Below are 22,926 nucleotides of genomic sequence, written 5' to 3'. Positions count from 1 at the left end.
GAGGCCAATTGTATAAGGTTCAACAAGTCCAAGTGCCAGGTCCTGCACTTGGGTCACAACAACCCCAGGCAGCACTACAGGCTCGGGGAAGAGTGGCTGGAAAGCTGCCTGGCAGAGAGGGATCTGGGGGTATTGATTGACAGCTGGCTGAACATGAGCCAGCAGCGTGCCCAGGTGGCCAAAAAAGCCAAGAGCATCCAGGCTTGTATCAGGAATAGTGTGGCCAGCAGGACTAGGGAAGTGATTGTGCCACTGTACTCAGCATTGGTGAGGCTGCACCTCGAATCTTGTGTTCAGTTTTGGGCCCCTCACTACAGGAGAGACATTGAGGTGCTGGAGAGAGTTCAGAGAAGGGCAACAAAGCTGGTGAGGGGCCTGGAGCACAAGTCTGATGAGGAGCAGCTGAGGGAAATGGGGCTGTGTAGCCTGGAGAAAAGGAGGCTGAGGGGAGACCTTATCGCTGTCTACAACTACCTGAAAGGAGGTTGTAGCATGGAGGGGGTTGGTCTCTTCTCCCAAGTAGCAAGAGATAGGATGAGAGGAAATGGCCTCAAGTTGTGCCAGGGGAGGTTAAGATTGGATATTAGGAAAAATTTCTTCACTGAAAGGGTTGTCAGGCATTGGAACAGGCTGCCCAGGGAAGTGGTGGAGTCACTGTCTCTGGAGGTGTTTAAAAGACCTGTAGACGGGGTGCTTAGGGACATGGTTTAGTGCTAGGACCAGTGCCAGGTTAATGGTTGGACTTTATGATCTTAAAGGTCTTTTCCAACCTAAATGATTCTATGATTCTATGAAAATTACTTCTCTTCCCATCAGCCTGTTAATCTTGCTGCGCCCTTCCGCTTTTCTCCTCTGCACAGACCAACAACGTGAGAGCATTCAAAAGAACCAGGAACAGGAAAGCTAACATGGCCTGGAGCTACCTGTGATGCTCTGTTCCAGCACCGGGCCCAGGTCTATTCCCACCTACAGTAGCTTACATTAGAGCAACTTCACTGAAATCAATTACTTTCTATCAGTCTAAGTCCACATCTAGTTTGAAGAAAATCCAGCCTTAAGCACCGTGAAAGAGGTACACTTGATGGTGACTAAACCGCAACAGCTCTGGCCGTTCCTATTTGAGCTACAGGTGTATCACAGCCAGACTGAATGAAATCTACTCCTTGTTTTAATCTGGGTGGGAACTGGGTCTGTTATAACCACAACCAACAGGAACAATTCTTTCTGCTCCATTAACACCACCACATCTATGGTTTCCCTTTTCTTCGTCCTGACATGGACTGCTTTGCTTCAGGAGCAAAGCCATTTCCTGGGCCACCGCACACAACCCTACACAATGCAGGACAAGATAAAATCACTGCTGTAAGGAAAATCTGTGTTTTCCCTGGTCTCCCATGGAGCCACTTTCTGATTCCCAAAAAGATACTCCTGAGGTTTTGTTGCAGAATGGATGACTCTGACTGGCTGCCTAATAAAAATAAAAGCCTGGGTTTTAATGTGAAATTAGTTTGGATTTCTTGACAATCTGACCCCTTCAATGTCGCTTCAATTAGCTGCACGCATCACTTGCCCCCTTTGAAAAGCCTTGGCCAGCATGACTGAGCAGTAAAACACCTTCTGCATCAAGACAGCTCCCGCTCAGGCTGTCCTTTGTTGTTGGCCAGGAAAATTTCCCCCGAGGTACCTTCTGTGGGCTAACAGCGGTGCGCACGGCTGTATGTTTTGAGAGCACTGCAAACGTGGAACAGGAAAGTGGTCCCATGTCAGGGTCAATAAATACACTGCCTCTTTTTGTCATTGAGGGGAAAACTAATGACTACAGGCAAACGAAGCCCTTCAGAGATGACAGAGAGCACTGGGAGGGAGCTGATTTATTTGGGCATGTAGGCGGTAGAGTAGCTAGAAGGAGAAACTCAAGCCCTCCCTCCCACATCTTCCCCCCAGGCAATCCTCAGGGGCAATCAGATGTGCTCTGCTTGCTTCAAACCAGTTTGACATTAGAGCCAAAACAATTTTTGCTTTCTTAGTGAATGCAAATCATTCCGTTTCAAGAGAAAAAAGAAAACAAACACCTATGATGATCAGAAAAACCTACCCCAAACAGAAATCACTGCACTCCTCGAATACTTATTTATGAGATAAAGCTTTGTAATAAAAAAGTCTCACAGATCCCTTTCAAATAGAGGGCTGCAATTTTAGCAAAGAAAAGGAGGAGGTTAGCATTTCTAAGGTCTATAAAGCTATGAAATCAAGCTGAAATACTTCTGCTATAACTCTGCAAGTCACTGAAGAGGACAAACTAATTCAGTTAAGTGGTAATTCATCAGTTTCCTAATGTGACAGGTGGCATTTGTCACACAAATTTCACTTTGTCCTTTAAGGGAACATATCGCCCCATGCTCCTCATTTTCCTACACAACCTTCAAGATCCTGCCTTGCCGACAATACTAGTGGCACGACTGCACTGGAGACCTGTGCTGGTAGCTCTGCAAAAAAAGGATGCTGATTCCCATAATAAACTTCTGTCAGCATCAAATACTCTTTCTTTTTTTTTTTTTTTTTTTTTCAGAATTGCTTTTTATAAGCAGTGGAGGTTAACCCTGAATTTCACCTTTCACAGTTCATGAGCATGTGTTTTCTTGCGTTTTCAAAGACAAATGATTTCATGTGCGTGAACGTACAGTCACAGGCCAGCTCACTTGACAAAGCTAAACCCCCATATACATGTACTGGGATATCAGGACTGCCCAATAAATCCACCCACTTGACCTTCATTATGGCATTTGTGGGTACAACTCCACACGTGGACCACAAGAACGGAAAACCTCACAGATGCCAGAGTGTAACAAGCCCACTGAAAAAATGAAGTCAGGAGGCCAAGGTCAGCTCTTGAGGGCTGATGAGTGAGCCGTAACTCCACCGTCACGTTTAACATATTTAACAGCTCGATGCACTCCAGCAGCAGCTGTTGATGAGGTCAATTTCGGCTCAAGTCACTAAATAACTTTAATCTTTAATACTGAAATCCACTATAAATGAGATTTTAAAAACTTGAGTAAGCTTTTATTTAAGGGCATCTAAAAAGCTCTTAGAGCACTGCTGTCCAAGCACCAACTTTTTCGCGCCAGCACTGGCTGCTCTGCAGGAATTTCTTGCAGTGTGTAGGTATCCTGAAACCAGGGGAGACATGCAGCTTTGGAAATAACTCTTACAAAAGCCTTTTTAAAGCATGAAATGCATTGGTTCATTTTCTTAGTAAATAGGCCCACTGTTTCTAGGAACACTTTTCATGTTTTGAAATAAAAGGATTTCCCTGCATCCTCCAATTCCCCTCTCCTGGGATAACGGGCTCACACCAACAGTTCTTTTGCTCCTGGGATTGTCCCAGCTCCCAGGAGCAGCAGAAGCATCCTGGGAAGTGCTGTGCTCACACTCCCATTTTTGCCTGAATCTGTGCCATTTTATTTGCAAGCATCTGACCCAGTATGAGCCCGCTTACCTATGGCTCCCTGTATAATCTATAGAAAGTGAGGGTTGTTTCCTCAGGGCAATTCAGTCCCTTGGAGATGTGCATTGTCCTGGAGGACTGACTCTGTCTGGCCCAGTAGGTAGGAAGGCTAAGGGGGCTGCGCTTCTCTTTAGGGTGTTCTCTCAGGGGCCTCCTATTAAGTGGGCTAAATCCGAGCCCTGGAGGCTGCCTTCAGCCTAGAAATGCACTTTTCACCTCTCTTGCAAGTAAATGGGAGTTTTCCCACTTGATGTAATAGAGTCAAGTTTGCATCACTGCATTTCTATTACTCACGTGAAACATATAGGATATTTCTGAATAGGAACATTAAAAAGATGCTTGGTAGTTAAGGTGATGGACTAACCATGCAAACAGTGTTTTCCACCAGCACATGTACATTTGCTGTCTTATATACTTCATTCGTTGCCCACTAGCTGTTGTACAGTGAAAAAAAATACAAACGGGAACCCAGCTGCCTTTCATTATAACATTGCATGCACTACTGTCCAAGTTACTCCTTCTGGGATTCTCAGGGACCATGAACATATGGATGTGTATAAGTGGTTCTGTAACATCTTTAGATAAGGCACAAAATATTTAATTTAGGATTTCACTAAGGTGGCACGTGTGATGGAAAGAATTGGTATTATTTGTTTTATGAAGGGGCCTGGTGCTTGAGCTGAGCTCTCAGTCCTCCTTTGCTTGAGACAAGTTTATATTAATTTTCTTTTGCAATTAACTTTCAAGAAACACAGAAAATTTTTAGGCTTTATAGGCCCTGGGCTAATGGTCTGCATGCTACCCAGCTTTGCATACTCCGGTGCCACTATATATAAAATATTTCAATCTGTGCTGAAGCTTAAGCCCAACAACAGACCAAATGAATGTTTTTATTTTTTAATGAATGAAACCATGATTGTAAAATTGTCCAGAGAGTGTGGAGAAATCATGGGGAAAACAGGAAGAAAGTATAAAAAAGACAGATTCCCCTAGTTCTCGTAAGCTATAGGACTGAGGAGATTTCTCTTCCTACAAAAAAAACCCCAACACCTCATGAAAAATCCAGTTAACGTTTGAAAATTAAAAAATATGAACCAACAGGAATGACAGAGGCAGCTGCTGGAAGGGCTTACTGTGCTGGATAGAGATTAGAGGATTTATTTCTACTTCAACAACAGTACAATTAAAAGTCAGAAGATAAGTGGTAAATATAACACCCTTGCTATAAATATTCTAAAAAAGAAAAACTCTGAACATGTCAAAAGCACAATGTTTAAGAAGTTGTTCATAAAATCCCCTATGGCTCAACGGCACTTTTTATTTATTCATTCTTCCAAGCTTTTTTAAAACCTTGACATGAATTTAGCATGATTTATTAGCACATCGATTAAAGGTGTTTGTTGCAGAACATTGTACTTCGATGTATCTGCTAACAAAGTAATTTGCAAAGATATTTCAGAAGGAATAGAAGAAAAATAAAAGTAGAAAATACCACCCTATATGGTATAGAGCCACTGAAAACTTGGAACCTCTTATATCTAATGCCAACATGATTTTAATAAAGCTGTAGAAACAAAGCCCAAAAGCCCCTAACACCTTTTCCTCCTCCAAAAAAGTGCCCCCGCCTGCTTCTGCTGCCCTGGCCAGCGCACAGTGCCCCGGGGGTGCTCCCGGAGCCAGCCCAGCAGCCAGCGGTACTCACTCGTGCGAGGGGACGCCGTTGGCGAGGACGCCTTCGTAGCGGCTGATGCCCTTCTGCTGGGTGACACTGATCTGGCCGCCCAGCTCATCCGCGATGACGCCCGCATGTATCGCCGACTTGCACAGCAGCGAGGTCTGAAAGGCAGAACCCGTGAGAAGCCAAAGCTCAGAGGATCAATCTGACAAACTGCTAATGCTTTCAACTTCCCAGCCACTGGTATATAAGTGTTACGGCTCATAGAATCCAGCAAAGGCTCAAGAGGAATAATGGTGGGGGTGGGGAGGGAAGAAAGAACAGTAGTCTCCGAAAAAAATACATCAATCTCTGAAAGTCACCTTTTTTTTTTTTTTTCCCCAAGCGAACAATCTACTTCTGAGAAGATGCTGTAAGGTTTTAACCTAGCAGGTATTGTGTCACTCCTTGGGAAAACAAAGTCAAAGGCAAGGCAACTCTTCTTTGCATAGAGAAAATTATAATTACTTCATGGACTTGCCTGAAGGCAAACCTGTCTATTACTGCACCTTAGGATTTGAGTCATGACATACTTAGGCAATTTAGCTATATGGTGACTGGCTGCCACTGGGTTTTGAGTATAGCCCATTTGCCAGTGTCTCTGGTGGGATAATCCACATAAAGGAAGAACACAGGCAGAACAACTTGTGTGCCAACTAGGTGGCAATAATGTACTCGTGGGCTAGGAGAGAGCGGAGAAGGGCCAGCGGAAAGGTGCAAAGCAGACATTCCCAGCAGCTGCTGACAGAGATGGGTCCCGGTCACAGGGGCCAGGAGCCCAGCTTGGGCTATGCTACTGGACAAGCTGGGCTGTCCCCTCCCGGGAGGGCTGGGAGAGGTGGGGACACAAAGGCAGCAGAGCTCCAGGGGAGCCCTGCGGGTCTTGCCCGTCAGAAAAGCTGAGTCCCCCTTAACGGTGGAGGGAAAATTTCTTTCAAAAATTCCTCAGTGCAGATAAGATCTGCATGAGGTCATGCCATGTGCTGCTTTTCTTTCCTAATCGCCCGAATGAAGGGCAAGAATAACTCTAGCTAACGTGGCATTTCTTTGTTTCTTCAGCTCTGCGCTTTCCAGGCTGGGGTGGTGAGCTTGAATAACTGGACGAACAGGTTAATCGTGAACATTGACTTTTAGGAAACTCCATATTTGTGATAGGGTGGGATTTTACATCAGTGGTATGATTAAACATACTACCATGAGAGACGTAAAGATTTCACAGGCATGACAGGAGGAGAGTCCAGGGTGAGGGGCACAGAAAGGGCAGAGCTCTGTGTGATGTGAACTGTGGATCGATGCAACCAAACAGGCAAATTCTTTGCTTTAAAGAATGAGCTGTTAAAACAACCCAAGAGGTTGGTAGTTATCAGTGGGATGTGATTAAGTGGTGTATAATACTTATTTCATCTCAGAGCAGATTGCTGGGATACTGCAGGCATAATCTTAAATAAAATCCTCCTGCTACTGAAAAATATTTTTTTTTCCTACAAGAGAGAACTTTAGAAAAGGCATACACATGGACACCAAACAAGTAAAAGCTGAAGTTGTAGGAATATTTAGTACATCAGTGAGCACTGCCTCAAGAGGGACAAACCCTAAGCTGGATTTTGCCAGAAACCGCAAATCAGCAGGTGTATTTGACAAGTCAGTGGACTTTGCTCTCACACAATTGATACATCTGTTTGAAAAGTGTCTCCGGGTGCTTATATACTGATAACATACTCATATACTGATAATAAAAGGTAGATCTAACACAGCTGGGAAGAATTACTGACAAAAGTCAAGCAGTAAAAGTTGAAACCAAGTTGTGCTGTGCTTCTCTGTTCTGTCTTTATAAATGTCCCCTCATTACCCTGTGTACTTACATCTCTGTATCCGTCTCTGATGTTCCCAGAAATGTCACCTGCTATGTCTCTGCACCCAGCAGGACAGTATCTGCTGCAGTGAGAGAAAAGAGGCTTGTTTAAAACATGAACTGTAGTGATGACACGCAGAAACAAACCCGCACAAAAGAAATGCTCTCAAACCAATAAGCTTTTTAGCCATAAGTTCTGGCTGATGATCTGGTAGTGAGTGGAGAAGGTAAATAAATGGGCCCTTGAGTTCACGAGTGGACTGCACACAGCAGCACACAAAGAACTAGAAAAGCAGTTTTGCAAGGGCATTTCTGTTTAATTCTCTCGTTCTAGAAATGCTACCGCATGAGTTTTCAGCACAGCCCAGATAAGAAGTCTACATGCACATCCAGATAGCAGGCAGAAGAGCACAATTTATTACCATTTCAAATCCTATCACAAAGTTCAAGGAACCAAGAAATTATAGCTTGTCCTCAGATAATCTTGTATCAGCTAGGATGTGATCTGCTCTCAGGAGAAGCACTGGAATTTGAGGCTACTTTGAATTTCAAAGTGGAAACTTTTTACATACACCATGTATATGTATGCCCTAATGAGCATTGCTGAGAGCTCTGTAACTCTGTTCCCTCATTTTTCTGTGCTGCAGACTTCCATTCTGCACTACTGCTTCTCACAACCAGGTCTTGGACTATTACAGCATCAGAGCTCAAAATAATTCACTTATCCAGAAAACCAAGACTGTACCTGCCTTATCTGACATTTTCTAACAACTAGACCAGATGACAGACACAGTAAAGCCAGCCAGAGCACAGAGATCTGCAAACCCTCCTTACCTGTATTCAGCCTTTGTGTAGTGATTTGCTCGTTCCAAGCATGTGATTAGATCTGTGAAAAATTTACAAATGTCAATCCCCATTGCAGGATGTAGAAATACAGACAAAATTTTTGCCTAAATATGAAATTACATTTAAAGACCTCTGAGTACAGTACTTAAACAAGTTTAATAGATGGAAAACAACAGCTGTGGTTTTCCTTCATTCTTTTCATCTCCCTCTTCTACTCTTCTTATGTTGTACACCTTCAAAAAAGTTGCACAGACTCTCAGAATATTAAGTGTAGGAACCAAATCTTAATCTCTCCTATCCCTTCATCTTGTCACTGTGTGGTAAACGCTGGAGCCTGGAATACAGTGGAACTTCAAGGAGAAGATACTAATTTTCTTTCACTGGGCCTGTATTGCAATTTGTCTAGGTAAGATTTCTGCAGCTATTATATCTGGTTACAACTGCTTCTTGCACACATGCTATTAAAAATATCATGGTTCATGCTAATCTGGAAATATTTAGGACCAAACATTTGGGCTAAAGTCTATGTGTGTAGAGAAGACCATTAAACAGGGGGAACTACACCACTAATCCTTTAGTACTTTTGGATTTCACCTTACCTGGGTGATCGCTACTGGCATAGGACAACAGAAAGCCTCGTCCTGACACGTGGGATCCACTCTCAAAGTGAATAGTCGCTTCATTGCTCTCCAGAATGATTTCTTTAGGGACGGGCATCACGTTACCACAGTATGGCCCTACAGACAGAACAAAGAAGTTTTCAAAAGTTTAGGTGACGTAATTAGGTTGGAATATTCTCATGATTAGCAAAGAGTTTCATAACACTCATTCTCCTTTAGTACCAATGCAAATGTTGACAAAAGGGTTTTGGCTTCAGTCCTTTATGGGTATGAGCTCCTGACAAGGAGTGGCCAGGATCCAATTGTTTCTCCATGGCAGCAATTCCAGCATCCAGGTCTCTCATCACATAAGCCTTAAGAGAATGATTAATGCCCTTGGGCCTTTGAAGTACAGTGTGCTTACAACCAGCAGTAACTCATTAGAGAAAAGAACAGAACATTCAAAGGTAACCCAAGGGATCTACACAGGGTCCCCTAGATAAACTCTCCAGACGTGTACAGCTCATGCTGCTGTAGCACAGCAGCCATTCAGGACAGATAAAATCACAAACAGGGTACCTGGTTTTCAAGGACCCATGTGCCACAAGCCAAATCATACTACAAGGCAGCATCATTTTACTCAGAAAATTTCCTAATATATTTTCCTTTTAAAAACATCATCAGACCATTGAAGTATACAGTTCAAGTGTCTAGTTTTAAACAAAAAAGAGAGAGAGAGAAAGGGGAAGATGAAGGGGCTGGGACAGGGAGACGAGAGATTTGTGCTTACATTGAATCAGATAAGGGTTTTATAGCTACTAATAGCAGTATCTTGGAACAGTCTTTGGGACACTTCTCTCTCGTGACAGCGGGCATGCGCGGGACTCTTACTAATTACATTTGCTTCTTCAGAAGTCAGTTCCTGAGAGGAGCTTTCTTTTGAGATGGCCATAGTCTTTGCTCTTGTCTTCTGTCACCAGGCCTGGGTGCAAACACTTGTCTCTGGCTGCTCTCAGGAATAGATGACAAAGAAAATTCCAAAGCAGTTTGGGTACACTTTTTGCGAATTTATGAGTATGATTACAATATAAACTGCATTTTGTAAAATGGCGGAGTGGTTTTTTTCCCTAAGAGAAAAAACAAACAAGACCCTTTAAAAGCCCTCATCCCATCTGTTCTGGTGAATGACAGCTTTTGGATCCCAAAGCAAGTCCTTGGGAGGGAAAAGGATCACTTTAGTTTTTCCTTTATAACTTCATTTTATGGGTTGTGGCTACTTTAGAGTAACTTAGAACTGACTTCTGAGATACAAGAAATTACAATCACAGCACAAATTAGATGAGTGGTACCCTTCCTAATGGGCTCCTAAGAGCCTCTTCATTTTGCTTGATACTCTTGGGGGTGGGTCTTTCCCAAATACTTCATCGGCCATATAGCAACTGTAATACCAGCCTATTGAGTAACCCAAATGGAGCCAATAACAGCCAGTTGTCAGCAGAATGGGACAAACCAGATGAACTCTATCTTTTGGCTTATAAAAATCATATGGTAAAGCCAGGCAGGCAGAGAAACAAGCAAAGAGTGCGACATTTCCCTGGAGTACTCATGTTGAAAATGACTCACAACTTAGTCAGAGAAAACAATTTCTATAAAAAGGGTTAAACAAATTGCTTAGGAAATGAACTTATCAAAAAGACAGTAACTGACACTGTGTCATACCAGACAACTGCACGAGTGATTTATTTGAGAAGGTCTTTTGTGTCAGATTGCTGTGGGAGAAGTAAAGTGCTTTGATTTTTTCTTTTTTTTTTTTTTTTTTCCAAGAGAGAGAAAGGGGGAGATGACAGGCAGCCATCGCATTTCTTCAAAATAAAACACCTGAGAAAGCTTTAGTCCTTTTCTTCTCTCAAGGATTGTCTCTATGTATTTTCTCACAAGTGCTCCTTGGCTTTCTCCCTTGCAGCAATTGGCAGTGACCTATCTACTCTGTAGGTATAATTTAGATGGCTGATTCACTCAACCACACACCGGCTGGATCAGGGCTATGTGTCTCCATCAGTAGCAAGTCTACATATATTCCAGGTAATTACACAAACAAATCACACATAAAAAAGTCTAGACACATAGACTTGTATAATCCAAACGAGAGCCAAAATTCAGAAACAATCAGCTCAAGAAATCAGCATGCAGTGCCTAAGGACAAGTTTCTACTGTTAAGTAACAAATCCAAGAAGGGTTACCAGGCTAGGGCTGTCTTCTGCCAAGAGCAGTTCTGGTGGACCAAGAGACTCCTATAGATAGCTCAAAACTAAGGAGGCCTAGGACTAATTCTTTAAAAAATATAGAAGCACGAAACAATATCCACTGAAGGAATATTTTCCAAAAGTCTACCAGTTTTCTACATAGATTTTGAAAAAAAAATTTTTAAAGGCATTATTAATACTACAAAACATTCACGTGTTCCTTTGTTGCAAACTGAGAAAGTATTTCCAAATATTTCAACACAGTTCTTCTCAATAATTCAGGTAATATCATATCAGCGCTACACTGCCAGGTCTTCAGATTGTCCTGAGATCTAGCAGAGTTTCTGTGCTATCAAATACAGAAATAAGCACTGAGAGGTAGGGTTTAGAAAAAAAGTTTAAGTGTTATCTCACCCCTCTATTGCTGTTCTTAGAGAAACCTGTCAGATACGAGTTTAGCTGAGAGGCTCTTTACCCCCTGAAAGAACTACAGATGTGTGCAGCCTGTTTTTAGGAAGAGGTGTTATTCCGCTCTTTTCAGTGCTTACTGTGTTTTGAATGACCAATGTAAGCACCTTTCTGATTTGATTTACTTAATATTGTTTTATGTTTAGCAGCACCGCTTTCCATTCTGTTAAGTTTTTGCTGAGTAGCCTAACTTCAGGTTCTGGTTTTCCCCCTAATCAATTTATTTTACATTGACAGTCTTCCACGAAATTCCTCAGGGGGACAAGTGGTAATGCTTAGAAAACAAAACTGATTCAGGGTCAAGACAATTCTTTGGGCTCAGTTTTGACTGATTGGAGAATGTTATATTTTCATCTATTTTCTAATTTTCTTTAGAAAAATGTCTTTGGTTTTAACCACATGTACACTTTCCTATGCACTTCCACACAGCAGTCCTCCGTTTACTTCACTATTGTTAAGCCAGAAGCGAAAGGGTGGTCTCCCAGGCTCCCTGCATTTCGGCTCATGGTGGGCCTGAATTAGATGCACTTTATATACGCAGTAACACCCAGCAGATTTGCTATCCATTGACTTACCTATTACCTTGAATACGTATATCGTGAGATTTTATAGACATTAGAAGATTAAAACCAAACAGCATCTATAGACATTAGACTTCATCTGAAAAACTATATTTAGTAGTCAGTATTTTCCGCTTGCAATTGAGGTGACAAAAATACTACTTTATTATCTACTTTTAAAACTCATATGTGCTCCCTGTCTTCTCTGTATTCCACCCAGGACTTCTTGATTTCCCCAGGCTGTCCATATGAGTACTGTACAACCACAGTAGAGAGATGATGGAGAAAGCCTTGGTTTGTGTCTGGTATGAGAATGAGAAACTTGTCTATAGGGCCCTGTTAACTATTACTGCAGAATTTGGACTTGACTCTGGATAAATACTTAATTCCTAAACTTGGGACTAAGCCAAAAGTTTAAGATCCTTTTCGAGAACTGCCAGATCATGTTATCAGTTTTTCATCTTCTAATGTTAGTTGTGAGGTGGGTTGTTTTGCATATTCGGCTTGAAAAATAAGTAGTGAATGCTGATCTGGCTCCCTGTTTCCTGTTAAAGTGACTCAGCTGGAGCTCTGCTAGGCTAAGTAGGCGGGATTGTTTGGTTTGTTTACTAAGAACAAAGAAAAGAGTTTGATTTGATAAACAGATGTGTAACATGTCATGAAACTGAGTAGGTGTTCTCTATATATCAGTATTACTACATCTAGATGCCCAGGCCTTTTCTTCTTTCAGTGTCTCATTAACGAGTTGGCCCAACTGTGGTTGTGTCTGTTCACTCCAGATTCTTTAATATATATGTATTTTTAAAATTCTGCAGGAGAACTATTATGGGACTAGGAATTTTGAATGTACCTAATTTACATTTTAGTTTAATTATAGAGAATGTTAATGCCTTTGGTCCAGAACTCCTGCTCTGTTGGTATGGCTTAAGTGGCTTAAATGAAATACTTTTATTTTGGAATCCCTGTCTCCAAGCACTATTAACATTCTGCAAGATACATGGTACATTGTCTCCTGGATATCCTTTCGCTGGCTCATCTGGAGATGGAAGAGATTATTTCACATGTTGTTTATTTTTTAAATGTTAGCAATAGTCTGCAGCTTTTGTCTTTTTCATAATGTCATTTTGTAAATCTTATGATCTTTACATCATTGTCTGGTTTTATGAAGTCTAGTTTACTTCTATTGTCAACCCGACTCTGGCATATTTCCGGAGATTGCTTTGTTGAACTATGTTCCTTTATTTTTTTCTACTTCCCTTAAGAAGCACTGTGCCTAGAGGACTCTTCTCTCACACCAGCTGGCAATACCTACATGCCATTTGTTTCTGTAGTTCTTAACACTTTCTGCCTCTTCCATAAGACTTTTTCTTCCTTTTAAAAGTAATTCTGTCCCTCTTTACCTAGTGCATGTCCAGTTCATTCTGCTTGTTCTGCTTTCAGATTCTTCAAATTCATTTGAAATCTGGAGCTTGACATCTGCAGGGGTCTTTAAGAAACTCAGTTTAGATAATAGCTTGTAATGTCCCCTCTTCGATGGGGATTCTTCTCCCTTGTCTTTAACATCAGTCTATGAGAGTAAGGCAGGGCTGGGGAGTGATGCGTAGCAATGATTATAATTTCCTGAGGAGTTTGTTTGGGGAAGACAACCTTTTAAATTGTGATCCTTATATTCAGTAGTCTTTTCTCAAATAAAGCAATTTAGAAGTACCTCAGTAGCTGAGGAAGGACAGGGGATGTGATGAACATGGATTAAGCTTGCTTCACTTCAGAGCTAAAAACTCAGCCAGAGCACAAGTCTTTCAAAAACAGCTCACAAAACCACCAAGGATCTGTTGTATGAAAACATCTGCATTCTTGGAATTCGTTTCCATCCCGTGTTCACATAGATGTTTCACTTTCGTAAGCAGTAACTCTTCCTGTCCCCCTACCAAAGAGGGGAGAGGGAGAGGGAGAGGGAGAGGGAGAGGGAGAGGGAGAGGGAGAGGGAGAGGGAGAGGGAGAGGGAGAGGGAGAGGGAGAGGGAGAGGGAGAGGGAGAGGGAGAGGGAGAGGGAGAGGGAGAGGGAGAGGGAGAGGGAGAGGGAGAGGGAGAGGGAGAGGGAGAGGGAGAGGGAGAGGGAGAGGGAGAGGGAGAGGGAGAGGGAGAGGGAGAGGGAGAGGGAGAGGGAGAGGGAGAGGGAGAGGGAGAGGGAGAGGGAGAGGGAGAGGGAGAGGGAGAGGCTACCTCTCTTTGTACCAATCCTGTCACACACATGGATAACCAGTGTCACCCTGCGAGGATGCTCCAGGAGACAAAAAGTGCTGCTCCATGCCCTTCTTTCATAAAATCATAGAATGTCCTGAGGCAACCCACAAGCATCATCGAGTCCAACTCCTGTCCCTGCATATGGCGACCCCACAGTTCACACCATGTTTCTGAGGGCACTGTCCAGTCTCTCCCTGAACACTGTCAGGCTTGGGGCCGTGACACCTCCCTGGGGAGCCTGTTCCAGTGCTCCACCACTCTCTGGATGAACAACCTTTTCCTAAAGTCCAACCTAAACCTCCCCTGGCACATCTTCCTGCCATTCCCTCGGGCTCTATCTGTGGTTGCTAAAGAGAAGAGTTTGGTGCCTGCCCTTCCTCCTCCCCTTGTGAGGAAGCTCTAGACCGCGATGAGGTCTCCTCGTAGTCTCCTCTTCTCCAAGCTGAACAAACAAAGTGCCTTTAGCCGCTCCTCATACAGCTTCCTCTCCAAACCCTTCACCAACTTTGTGGCCCTTCTTTGCAGAACGTGGGGAAGGTGATATTTAATACTCAGTAGATATGAGTTGACAGGGTAGTCACATTTGTCAATCAGGGTGAGATAGCCTTGTTATTCAACATCTAACCCTGTGCAACACAGGCTGACCTCAGACTGCGTGGTAAGCATTTCTCATTTTAAGAAAAACAAATATAACTTTCAGTTAGCATTTCCGAATGGTTGCCAAAGACAATGATAAAGGAAAGAAAAGGCATCCAAGTAGAATCAGGCTGGAGGAGTAATTACAATTTAAAAAGTGAGAGTCTGGGCCACCTGTGCCAGCTGTAGGTCTGTCTGCTTGACCTCAGGTGAGATCCTCCACTTCTAACTTGGCTGTGGTTTTAACCAAACCCAAAGACAAAAGCACAGCTAGAGTTAGGAATACTTAGTAAAGACCTGTAGCTGTTTAAAAAAAAAAAACAAACAAAAAACCACCACCAACAAAACAGAAAAATACACAATGCACTTCATGCAGCTAAGAGGAAAAAATAAATTAATTTGATAAAAGAAAAGCAGACATTCATTGTTGTATAAATCTTTCCAAAGCTGAAACCTCAGGATAGTGCAACCACTCAGGCGAAACCCAACTGTTAGGAGAGTTCTGACTGTTGAGAAACTGCTCAACTTGATCTTCAGTGAGAACTTGTCTGGGCATTGCCCTGGATTTCTTGAAATACCAGAAACAATACTGTAATAACAAGTTTTCTTTGAGGGGCAAAAAAAAAAAAAATGCGGACACACCCTTTATTCAAGCAAGACATTTATATACAGTACATAATAAGGAAAGACTGGTTCGATGAATCCCCTCAAGTCATAACGACAGGTAGGAGGCATGTGAGGGTGCTCGGTTCTCCCGCACACTCCCGTGCACACACATGCACACTCACTCTCAGCAGCCATGAGATGCTTGCACATCAGTAAATGCTCCATTTGTCTAACAACCCTTAGTGACTGGAGAAAGCATTGTCAGTAATTTCTCTATTTCATGCTAGTTACTGGCTGTAAATTATGCAAGAACAAGTTAACTGCACTAACTCTCCAAATTATTACTAGTCACTCAGCAGATCTGACATCCACCCCAGAGGAACACATCAGCCTCCTACTGACTGCAAGTGAATGGAGAAGTAAGTAGGCACTTATCTCTTCTTCGATCTATCTCTCCAGTCAAGACTGATTATCCTCTCACAAAATTAAGGGAAAAAAATACTAAGCCATTAGTTGGGGAAAGAAGGGGGGAAAAAAAGCAAGAAAAAAGGGTCAAAAGAGGTACAGAAATCTCATAGAGACATGAAAAGGAGCTGACTAAAAGCAGTTCCTTTTAAAATATTTATGCTACACCTTAATAAGCAGTGCATGTTGTGTTCATGAGAACTACAGGGACCACATGGTTAATCTTGTTTTCACATATCCCTTTAACTAATTAAAAAATCAGAAGCTCTAATTCAGAGCTTAGTATTTTTAATATGCTCAGATAATGCAATTAACTTGAGAAGAAAAGCATTTAAGTAACAGTTGCGCCTTGTCTACACCATGACAATGTGCTTCATATTAATTTTTCTTCTAGATTCCTTTAGTGTGACAAAAAACTCCCATATTTTCATCCAGGGCAAAGCTATGCCTTGGAAACAGAACATGACCATATATTTATTTCTCCTAGAGACAACACGTGCAAAGCTGTGCTAATATTTAAAGGTTTGCCAGACAAAGATGACTCGGTTTCATCAAAACTGGTGTTAGACTCACCTGTGCTGACTGATGATTAATATTTTCACATTTAAATCTGGATGCAAAGCTAACAGTTTGGGAAAAAAAAAAAAAAAAAAAAGGCTTGCTACAACTTCTTTCCTCTGGTGAACACCGAAGAAAATAGTCTGCAGAGTAATAACCCAGAGATACAGTGTTCCTGTGCTTTATGTCTCTGGTTTTAAAGCTTCATTAAGATTATTTAATGACGAATTTTGATTGCAATATTGGAGAAACCTAAATGCAATGGCTGCCTTCACAGGTCCAAAGCTGAGATGGGTGAGAAAGGTGAGAAGAACTGTGGTGTCACATTTGTGTTCCAGGTAAGCTGGGAGGCTTCAGTAAATCAGCATATGCAACAACACTACACACCTTTCTATGAAGGAATTAGGTACATAGCACTCTTCTACCAGTCTACAAAATTTGAGGAGCGCTCTGAACTTAAATAAAACTTCTATATAAGTGGTCTCATCTGTAGACACCGACTTACAAAAGTAAAGAAATCAGTGTTATGGCTGACATAAATCAATTAATCCATTCATTTGTATATATTAATAACAGCTTGCCCTTACTGCATGGAACTTAAATACCTCAAACAAGAATTGAGTTACTCCTGCCTGTTCTGCATGAATCCCAGTAGAAGGTTTTTACATTTAACTGATTCATTAATTGTTAAGACAACACATGGGAGAAATCTGAAAGGAAAACAATACTTTGTCATCTGAAGACTTTTTTATACTAATTTTATATTTACGCACATAATATAGTGTTTTGCTTCCAACCAATTTTCTAAGTTTCAGGTACACTTCTCAATAGATGTTTGTATGTATACCAACATTCACTCGGTTGTTTTCTGTAGAGTTGAACAGGTCAATATGGTATTTAAAACATATTTCCCCTTGGACCTTATTGTCTTATATTTGCACACCTCTGAAAGAGCAGAGGCTGCTCAGCTAATTTGAAACATGAGTAATATTCACACTGCCAACTTTCATACTTCGTTTTCTAGGGTTTCCTTTTTAAACTCAGGTCAAATACAGAAAACATGCAGAGATTAATTTTTAATTGCTCAGACAATTTCAATTCCTGCAAAACCTTTTCAGCTCTCCATCATCCTATGAAAGAATTTCAATGGCAAAGGTCAGCATCTTCTTGGCCAAAGGGAAGATGTTGACCCATCTGCAGATGTTCATGGAGAGGGGAAGGTTGCGAAGAGGAGATCTGGGCTCAGAAACAGCTACCCAAAAGGAAACTTAGCAGACTGAATGGACTTAGCAGTACTCACTCACAGAGCTTCTTTCGCTTACATAAATGCATACTAAAACCCAGAGCTATGGCAAAATTATTGAATCAACTGAGTTAGAGAAGCTCTACTCTGATCTATAAATTCCTGTCTTTTCAAATATAAGTGATATTGTGAATTTATGCATATAGCACTATTTCCACACTGTTGTTCTGCAAGGATTTACCTGAACGTAGAGCAGAGACTCTGTAGATATGCTAGTGGGAAAGTCTACAACAAGCTACAGACCACCAAACCCATTACAGATGGTATGTATGCCTAAGCTATAAAACTTCTTTAATCAGATATGAGCAAAATGTGCTAATTGTGCAGTTCGTTGCTGAGAATGCAAATCATAGTCCATATGCATCAGGCATTACCAATCAGGTCTGAAAATTGGTGTGGGAATACTTTAAAGAAATTCATCATATGGATTTGATTGCGTAACACACAGGTATTCTGTATTTACAGGCTGAATAAGTGCAGGACTGAACTGTGCGAAGATGTCCTCAAGCTGATGTGTAAGGAGCCAGAATTTCAATCGACATCCAAGCTTCATTTTTCTATTCAGATAAAAAATATATTGATTTATCCTTGCTTCCTAGAAAAGCCTTTGATTAGAAGTGTCAAGATAGCATCAAGAAAAATTATTCAAAGTATGATAATGCAATATTCACCACCTATCTCTTAACTGCCGAGTACAGGCAGACTGCTTCAGGTGAACACAATTCCTTACTTACAGTTCTGAAATGAGGTAAACAACATAAAAAAATCCCAGTACACACACACAGACATTCCTTATGCCTCAAATCAAGCTCTACACAAGGCTTAGATATCAGCATGTCACTGGCCGCTCTTGGTGAAGGCTGTTTTAAAATGTAATACCTCCCTCATGACAACAATAATTACCTTTACCTTCATTTGTGAGCAAGGCTTTAATACCTCACTTGATCTTATCTTACCAGATGAGTGGTAGGCCTATCATGCTCATGAATGAAAGGCAATCATCACTCCTTACTACTAAGATATCTTATGAGTCCTCATCTTATGAGAACCACACACTTCACTAAGCCAAGCAATGAGCTGGGTAGTCTAGAAAACCTGCAGAAGCTTTGTGTAGCTTGTCTCTTTGTCATCCTTTTCCATTTAATCCATTCTGCCTGTGAAGTCTAGTACAGCAGGTTCAGCCTCAGCTGACTGAAGGGCTGCAGCCCACTCCCAACAGGCAAAATTTTATGAACTGTTGATTCATGAGTTCATTCCTGCATTGTGGAACTCCTTGAAGCCCTGAGTTTAAATCAGACAGCTGAAAAAGGGTGCGCTGACTTGAAAATCAGTTTGACTTTTCTCGAAAGAGCAGATCAAAAGTTTCAGCAACAACTGGATGAGAAAACTGATTGAAGGAAGACCTCACGTTCTCCCTGGGGAGGATCCTGTTGTCATTATGATTGTTTTAAGTGCACAGCTATAGAATATCACTCACTTATCTTCCTGTGCAAATCTCTTGCAGGAGTGCAGACTGGCTGCACGTATTTAATATCTGCATGTATTAAGGCCTGTGCATTAGCAAAGGGTATCAGTGACTAACAGCTAGCAATAATAGAGGTTATCTTCGAGGCCTGAACTGCCTAGGAAATAGATATGCAGGATCGTTGACTCACATTTCTCATCTTGTTTCTACCTGGTTACTGAGCCAGCTCTTCCTCTACCTGAGAAGGGTACAGGGCTGACAGAGGTCCCTGCAGGTGCTGTAGCAAAGCTGCGACAGCACAGCTCCGCAGGTCTGAGGGCAGAGCCCTGGGGGTGGCTGGATGTGCCAGAGTTGGGCACAAGCCCCTGTGGCCCTGGTGGCCCCTCTGCAGCATGGCAGCACCCCCAGTCCGGGCAGCACGATGCACGGTGTGAGGGGCAGCAGCCTCCCACGCCAACAATGACACACTTGGGTGTGAAGAGGAGGAGGGGAGGACAAAGGCTGACATTTCTCGCATTTTGCCAAGCTGGGTTTTACTCACACTTTTACCAATTCATGCATCGATCGCTGCCATATATTTTACATACCATGCAATGTTGAAGAGCTCTGGATGGTAAGGTAGCTGGATTCACATTTCTGTGATTCGATATCCAGGTCTCCAATTTTCAAGATCAGGCGTTTTCCCAGAGGCACTTGGATTTTCTTTTCGCATAGAGTGTAGTTTGGGTACGTCCCAGGATAGTTCTTGGATGCCAGGGTCCCACTGTCTTGATACATCACCGTGTGCCCACATCCATCCCCTGCAGCAGGAGAAGAAATAAGGAAGAGAAACAAAATTTATTCCTCAATAGAAAATGTGTAAGAAAATACTGGCCACATAATCACGTCTCACGTGTGCTTCTACCTTTTTTAAAAGTATTTTGTCATACTCCACCCCAGTTATGCTGTTGTTGGAACATAGGTAACTAACATAAATACAGTCAGATTTCTCTTGTAAAGCGGTATAAAGGAGGGTTGGAAACAGTAATGAACTAATATGTATTTGACAGTCCTGTACAAACAGAGTTTCTCTGCCTTTCTGTTTTACAGCCAAACCACATTGAAACCCTGACGATGCAATTCCACGTGTAATTGGTAGGATCCTTCCTTAAATAGCTGTCTCCTAATTATCATTCCACATTTTATTTCCCTAGAAAGAACCGTCAGAGAGAGGCTGAATCACAATACATGAAAGCACAGATGTGATTTAACTACATCCTATCATGGACCTGACTCATCTTATTTTCCTGTTGGTTTTCTTGCACCACTTGCATAATACAAAAAGAACAGGGGCAAGGCAAAGACCCAAGAGGGGCTTCAAAAGTGGGATGTGCATCTCTAATGACTGGCAGGCTACTTCACAGTAGCATGCCTGAAGATGTGAGTGCTGCTGCCTCCCTGCTCAAGGAGTAGAGGTAGGTGCCCGCAAAGTGTTTTTTCATCTGTGGAGTCTCTCCTTGGTGGATGAACATCTGAGGAGCAGCTGCAGCAGAACGTGTGACAACAGGAAAAGGCACATGGGGGGGATGTGGGGACTGACATGGAAAACAGGAAGCATCCATGGAAAGGAAGGAAGCAGGTACCAGATAAGAGACCTTGACTACCAAAGGAAGCAATTTTTAGTGAACCATTTTAAAGTATTTAAAGTATATAGTAAATTAAAATTTACATTTTAAAGTTTAAGCCGTTTCATTCTGCTGAGTCTTCCAAATACTAGAAACTATTGCAATAGTGGAATTAGTGCTATATATACATGCATTTAAGGGGCAGGCCTCAGTTTTAGGTCAGTTAGGGCATAGGCACTCATTATATAGGAGTGTTGTATTCTGTTACCCTTTATCACTGCAAAATTGAAACTAGTCCTAGAAGTATTACAAAATAAAGAATCCTGTGGAGCTGAGAATTCGCAATATTCACCTTAACTACCCAGAATTTTACTTTTGGGGATATTTTGGTTAAACTGTTTTGGTCTGTTCAGTTTAATTGCTTTCTGAATCTCCTTCCACCATCACTAAGAGGAAAAAAATGTAAGATTTGATAAGATTTTTTTAAAGGTGAACAACTAGAAATGAAGTGTTGATGAAGAAACGTGCCATACTGGGAGCTGGGAGGAAAGTAGCATGCTGTGAAAAGATAAGCTCCAAGCTATCAAATTTTGACTTGCTACTATATAATTACACTGCCATTTCATCCAACTCACTCAACCATTTTTTCACAAGCAACAGCATTTATTTTGAAGCTTTATCATTATTACTAGCTTTGTTTTCTGCTATTAAATTTCATCACAGGTTCGTGCTTGGAATGGAGGTGAATAGGAAACACGGATCCAAAATCATATCACCATAAAACATATTAAATACAGTTTTTCAGATCTCCTTGTCCACATGCTTTAAAAAACATCTGTTGTTCAAGTTTGTTGTCTAAGCTCTATAGTTTTCAGAATGCACAGGAATATACTCAAGATGAAAGGCAAACTAGCCTCTTGAGTAAATCATCTTCTTAATGGAAACTTTCTGCAGCAGGAATAAAAATGTGAGGAGCAATAGAGTAGAGGAGCTATTGACTTTCCGAATGCAGAGAGTGATCCAGGGAGATCCAAGCAGCGTAAAACCAAATCACTTCCAGTAGGACACAGGACAACCTTGCTGCCTGCATTGCTGACTGCTGTGTAGTAAAAAAGAACTGCCCGTGGCCTTTAATTTAAGCTGCATGTTTCTAGCTGTAAGCATTTACTTTAGCTGGGCTTCTGAAAATAAAGTAACTACAATCTGGAGCCTGGTTTGCAACTCATCCTTATTGGGAAAGAGAAGGGAAAATAAAGACAAAAATTATACAACTACAACAAAATGTCATGGAGATGAACTACTTAAAATGAGAAGTCTAGTGTTCACATAGTCTTCCCCTCGCTGGGCTACTTTCTGGCTTGTGTCACCTCGGTACGATCCCAAGGATCCTTTGTGGTACAAAACTCTCCTCAAAAAGCTGAAAAGACATTGGTATCATGGTAAGACCCTGACAACGGTTAAGGTCACAAAGCATTGTATTTCTGCAGAAAGTGTACAGGCAAAACTGTGCACCAGAGACCTCAGCCAGCCATCCTCCTCTGTTGAGGTTATACAAGGTCTCATTCCTAGGGAAACTCCTTTTTTTTTTTTTTTTTTTTTTTTAAAGCTGCCTTTGAGTCAGCATTGAATTGTGTTAGCATCAGAACATCTTTTGAGCTAAGAAAGCATAAATGCTATTTTCTGACTTTTCACTGGAGGAGCATGGTCATTCAAACACTTCAACTGAGGAGAGGTAAGTGCAGCATCATCCTGCACCTGTGACATTCCTTGCTGCTTCTGTTCTGCCTGCCCCGAAGAAAAAGGTCATGACAAAACCTTGTTCGCCACAAGAACCAAAGCAATGTCCAGAAAGTCAGACCAAGTCCTAGTAACTATAGCTTCTTACAGAGAAGCCTGACTGCCGCTCTAAGTTTTGAGATTCTCAGCAAGATTACCAGAGCAAAGAAAAATCTTACACTGAAATTTGCTGGAAAATGCACCCTAGGGAAGGAGTCTGAACGCACAGAGGAAAGGTAGAACAAAACTCAGGATCTGATAACTCAAAGAGAGATCTAATGACTAAATGCAGCAAAAAACTTATATTTATAACCCCACTATATTCCAAGGGCTCAGAAATGGAGGTAAATGGTAAGGAATTCAAAACATATCCCCGTTCACATTTTGAAATTCAAAAAGGTGAACAATACTACCATTGGTTTTGTTGTTATCATTATTCTCCACATGAAATTTTGATTTCCAGTCAAACTGTATCAGAC

At 41.7% G+C, this 22,926-nt stretch overlaps 1 protein-coding gene across 1 annotated transcript in view; it reads right to left on the bottom strand.

Annotated features, from left to right (window-relative positions):
- The window catches only part of DCBLD1 (discoidin, CUB and LCCL domain containing 1), a 49,538-nt gene that overhangs the window by 13,746 nt on the left and 12,866 nt on the right, over window positions 1-22,926 (bottom strand). Inside the window, exons 2-6 of the mRNA XM_065631829.1 lie at window positions 19,655-19,867; window positions 8,520-8,657; window positions 7,909-7,960; window positions 7,085-7,157; window positions 5,211-5,344 (exon numbers count right to left, since the gene is read on the bottom strand). Of these exons, the coding sequence (XP_065487901.1) occupies window positions 5,211-5,344; window positions 7,085-7,157; window positions 7,909-7,960; window positions 8,520-8,657; window positions 19,655-19,867 (610 nt within the window). The remainder of the gene's footprint in view (window positions 1-5,210; window positions 5,345-7,084; window positions 7,158-7,908; window positions 7,961-8,519; window positions 8,658-19,654; window positions 19,868-22,926) is intronic.

Source organism: Caloenas nicobarica, chromosome 3, assembly GCF_036013445.1.
Source record: "Caloenas nicobarica isolate bCalNic1 chromosome 3, bCalNic1.hap1, whole genome shotgun sequence".
Classification (NCBI taxonomy): Eukaryota; Metazoa; Chordata; class Aves; order Columbiformes; family Columbidae; genus Caloenas; species Caloenas nicobarica.
This window is presented reverse-complemented; position numbering and strand designations above follow the sequence as displayed.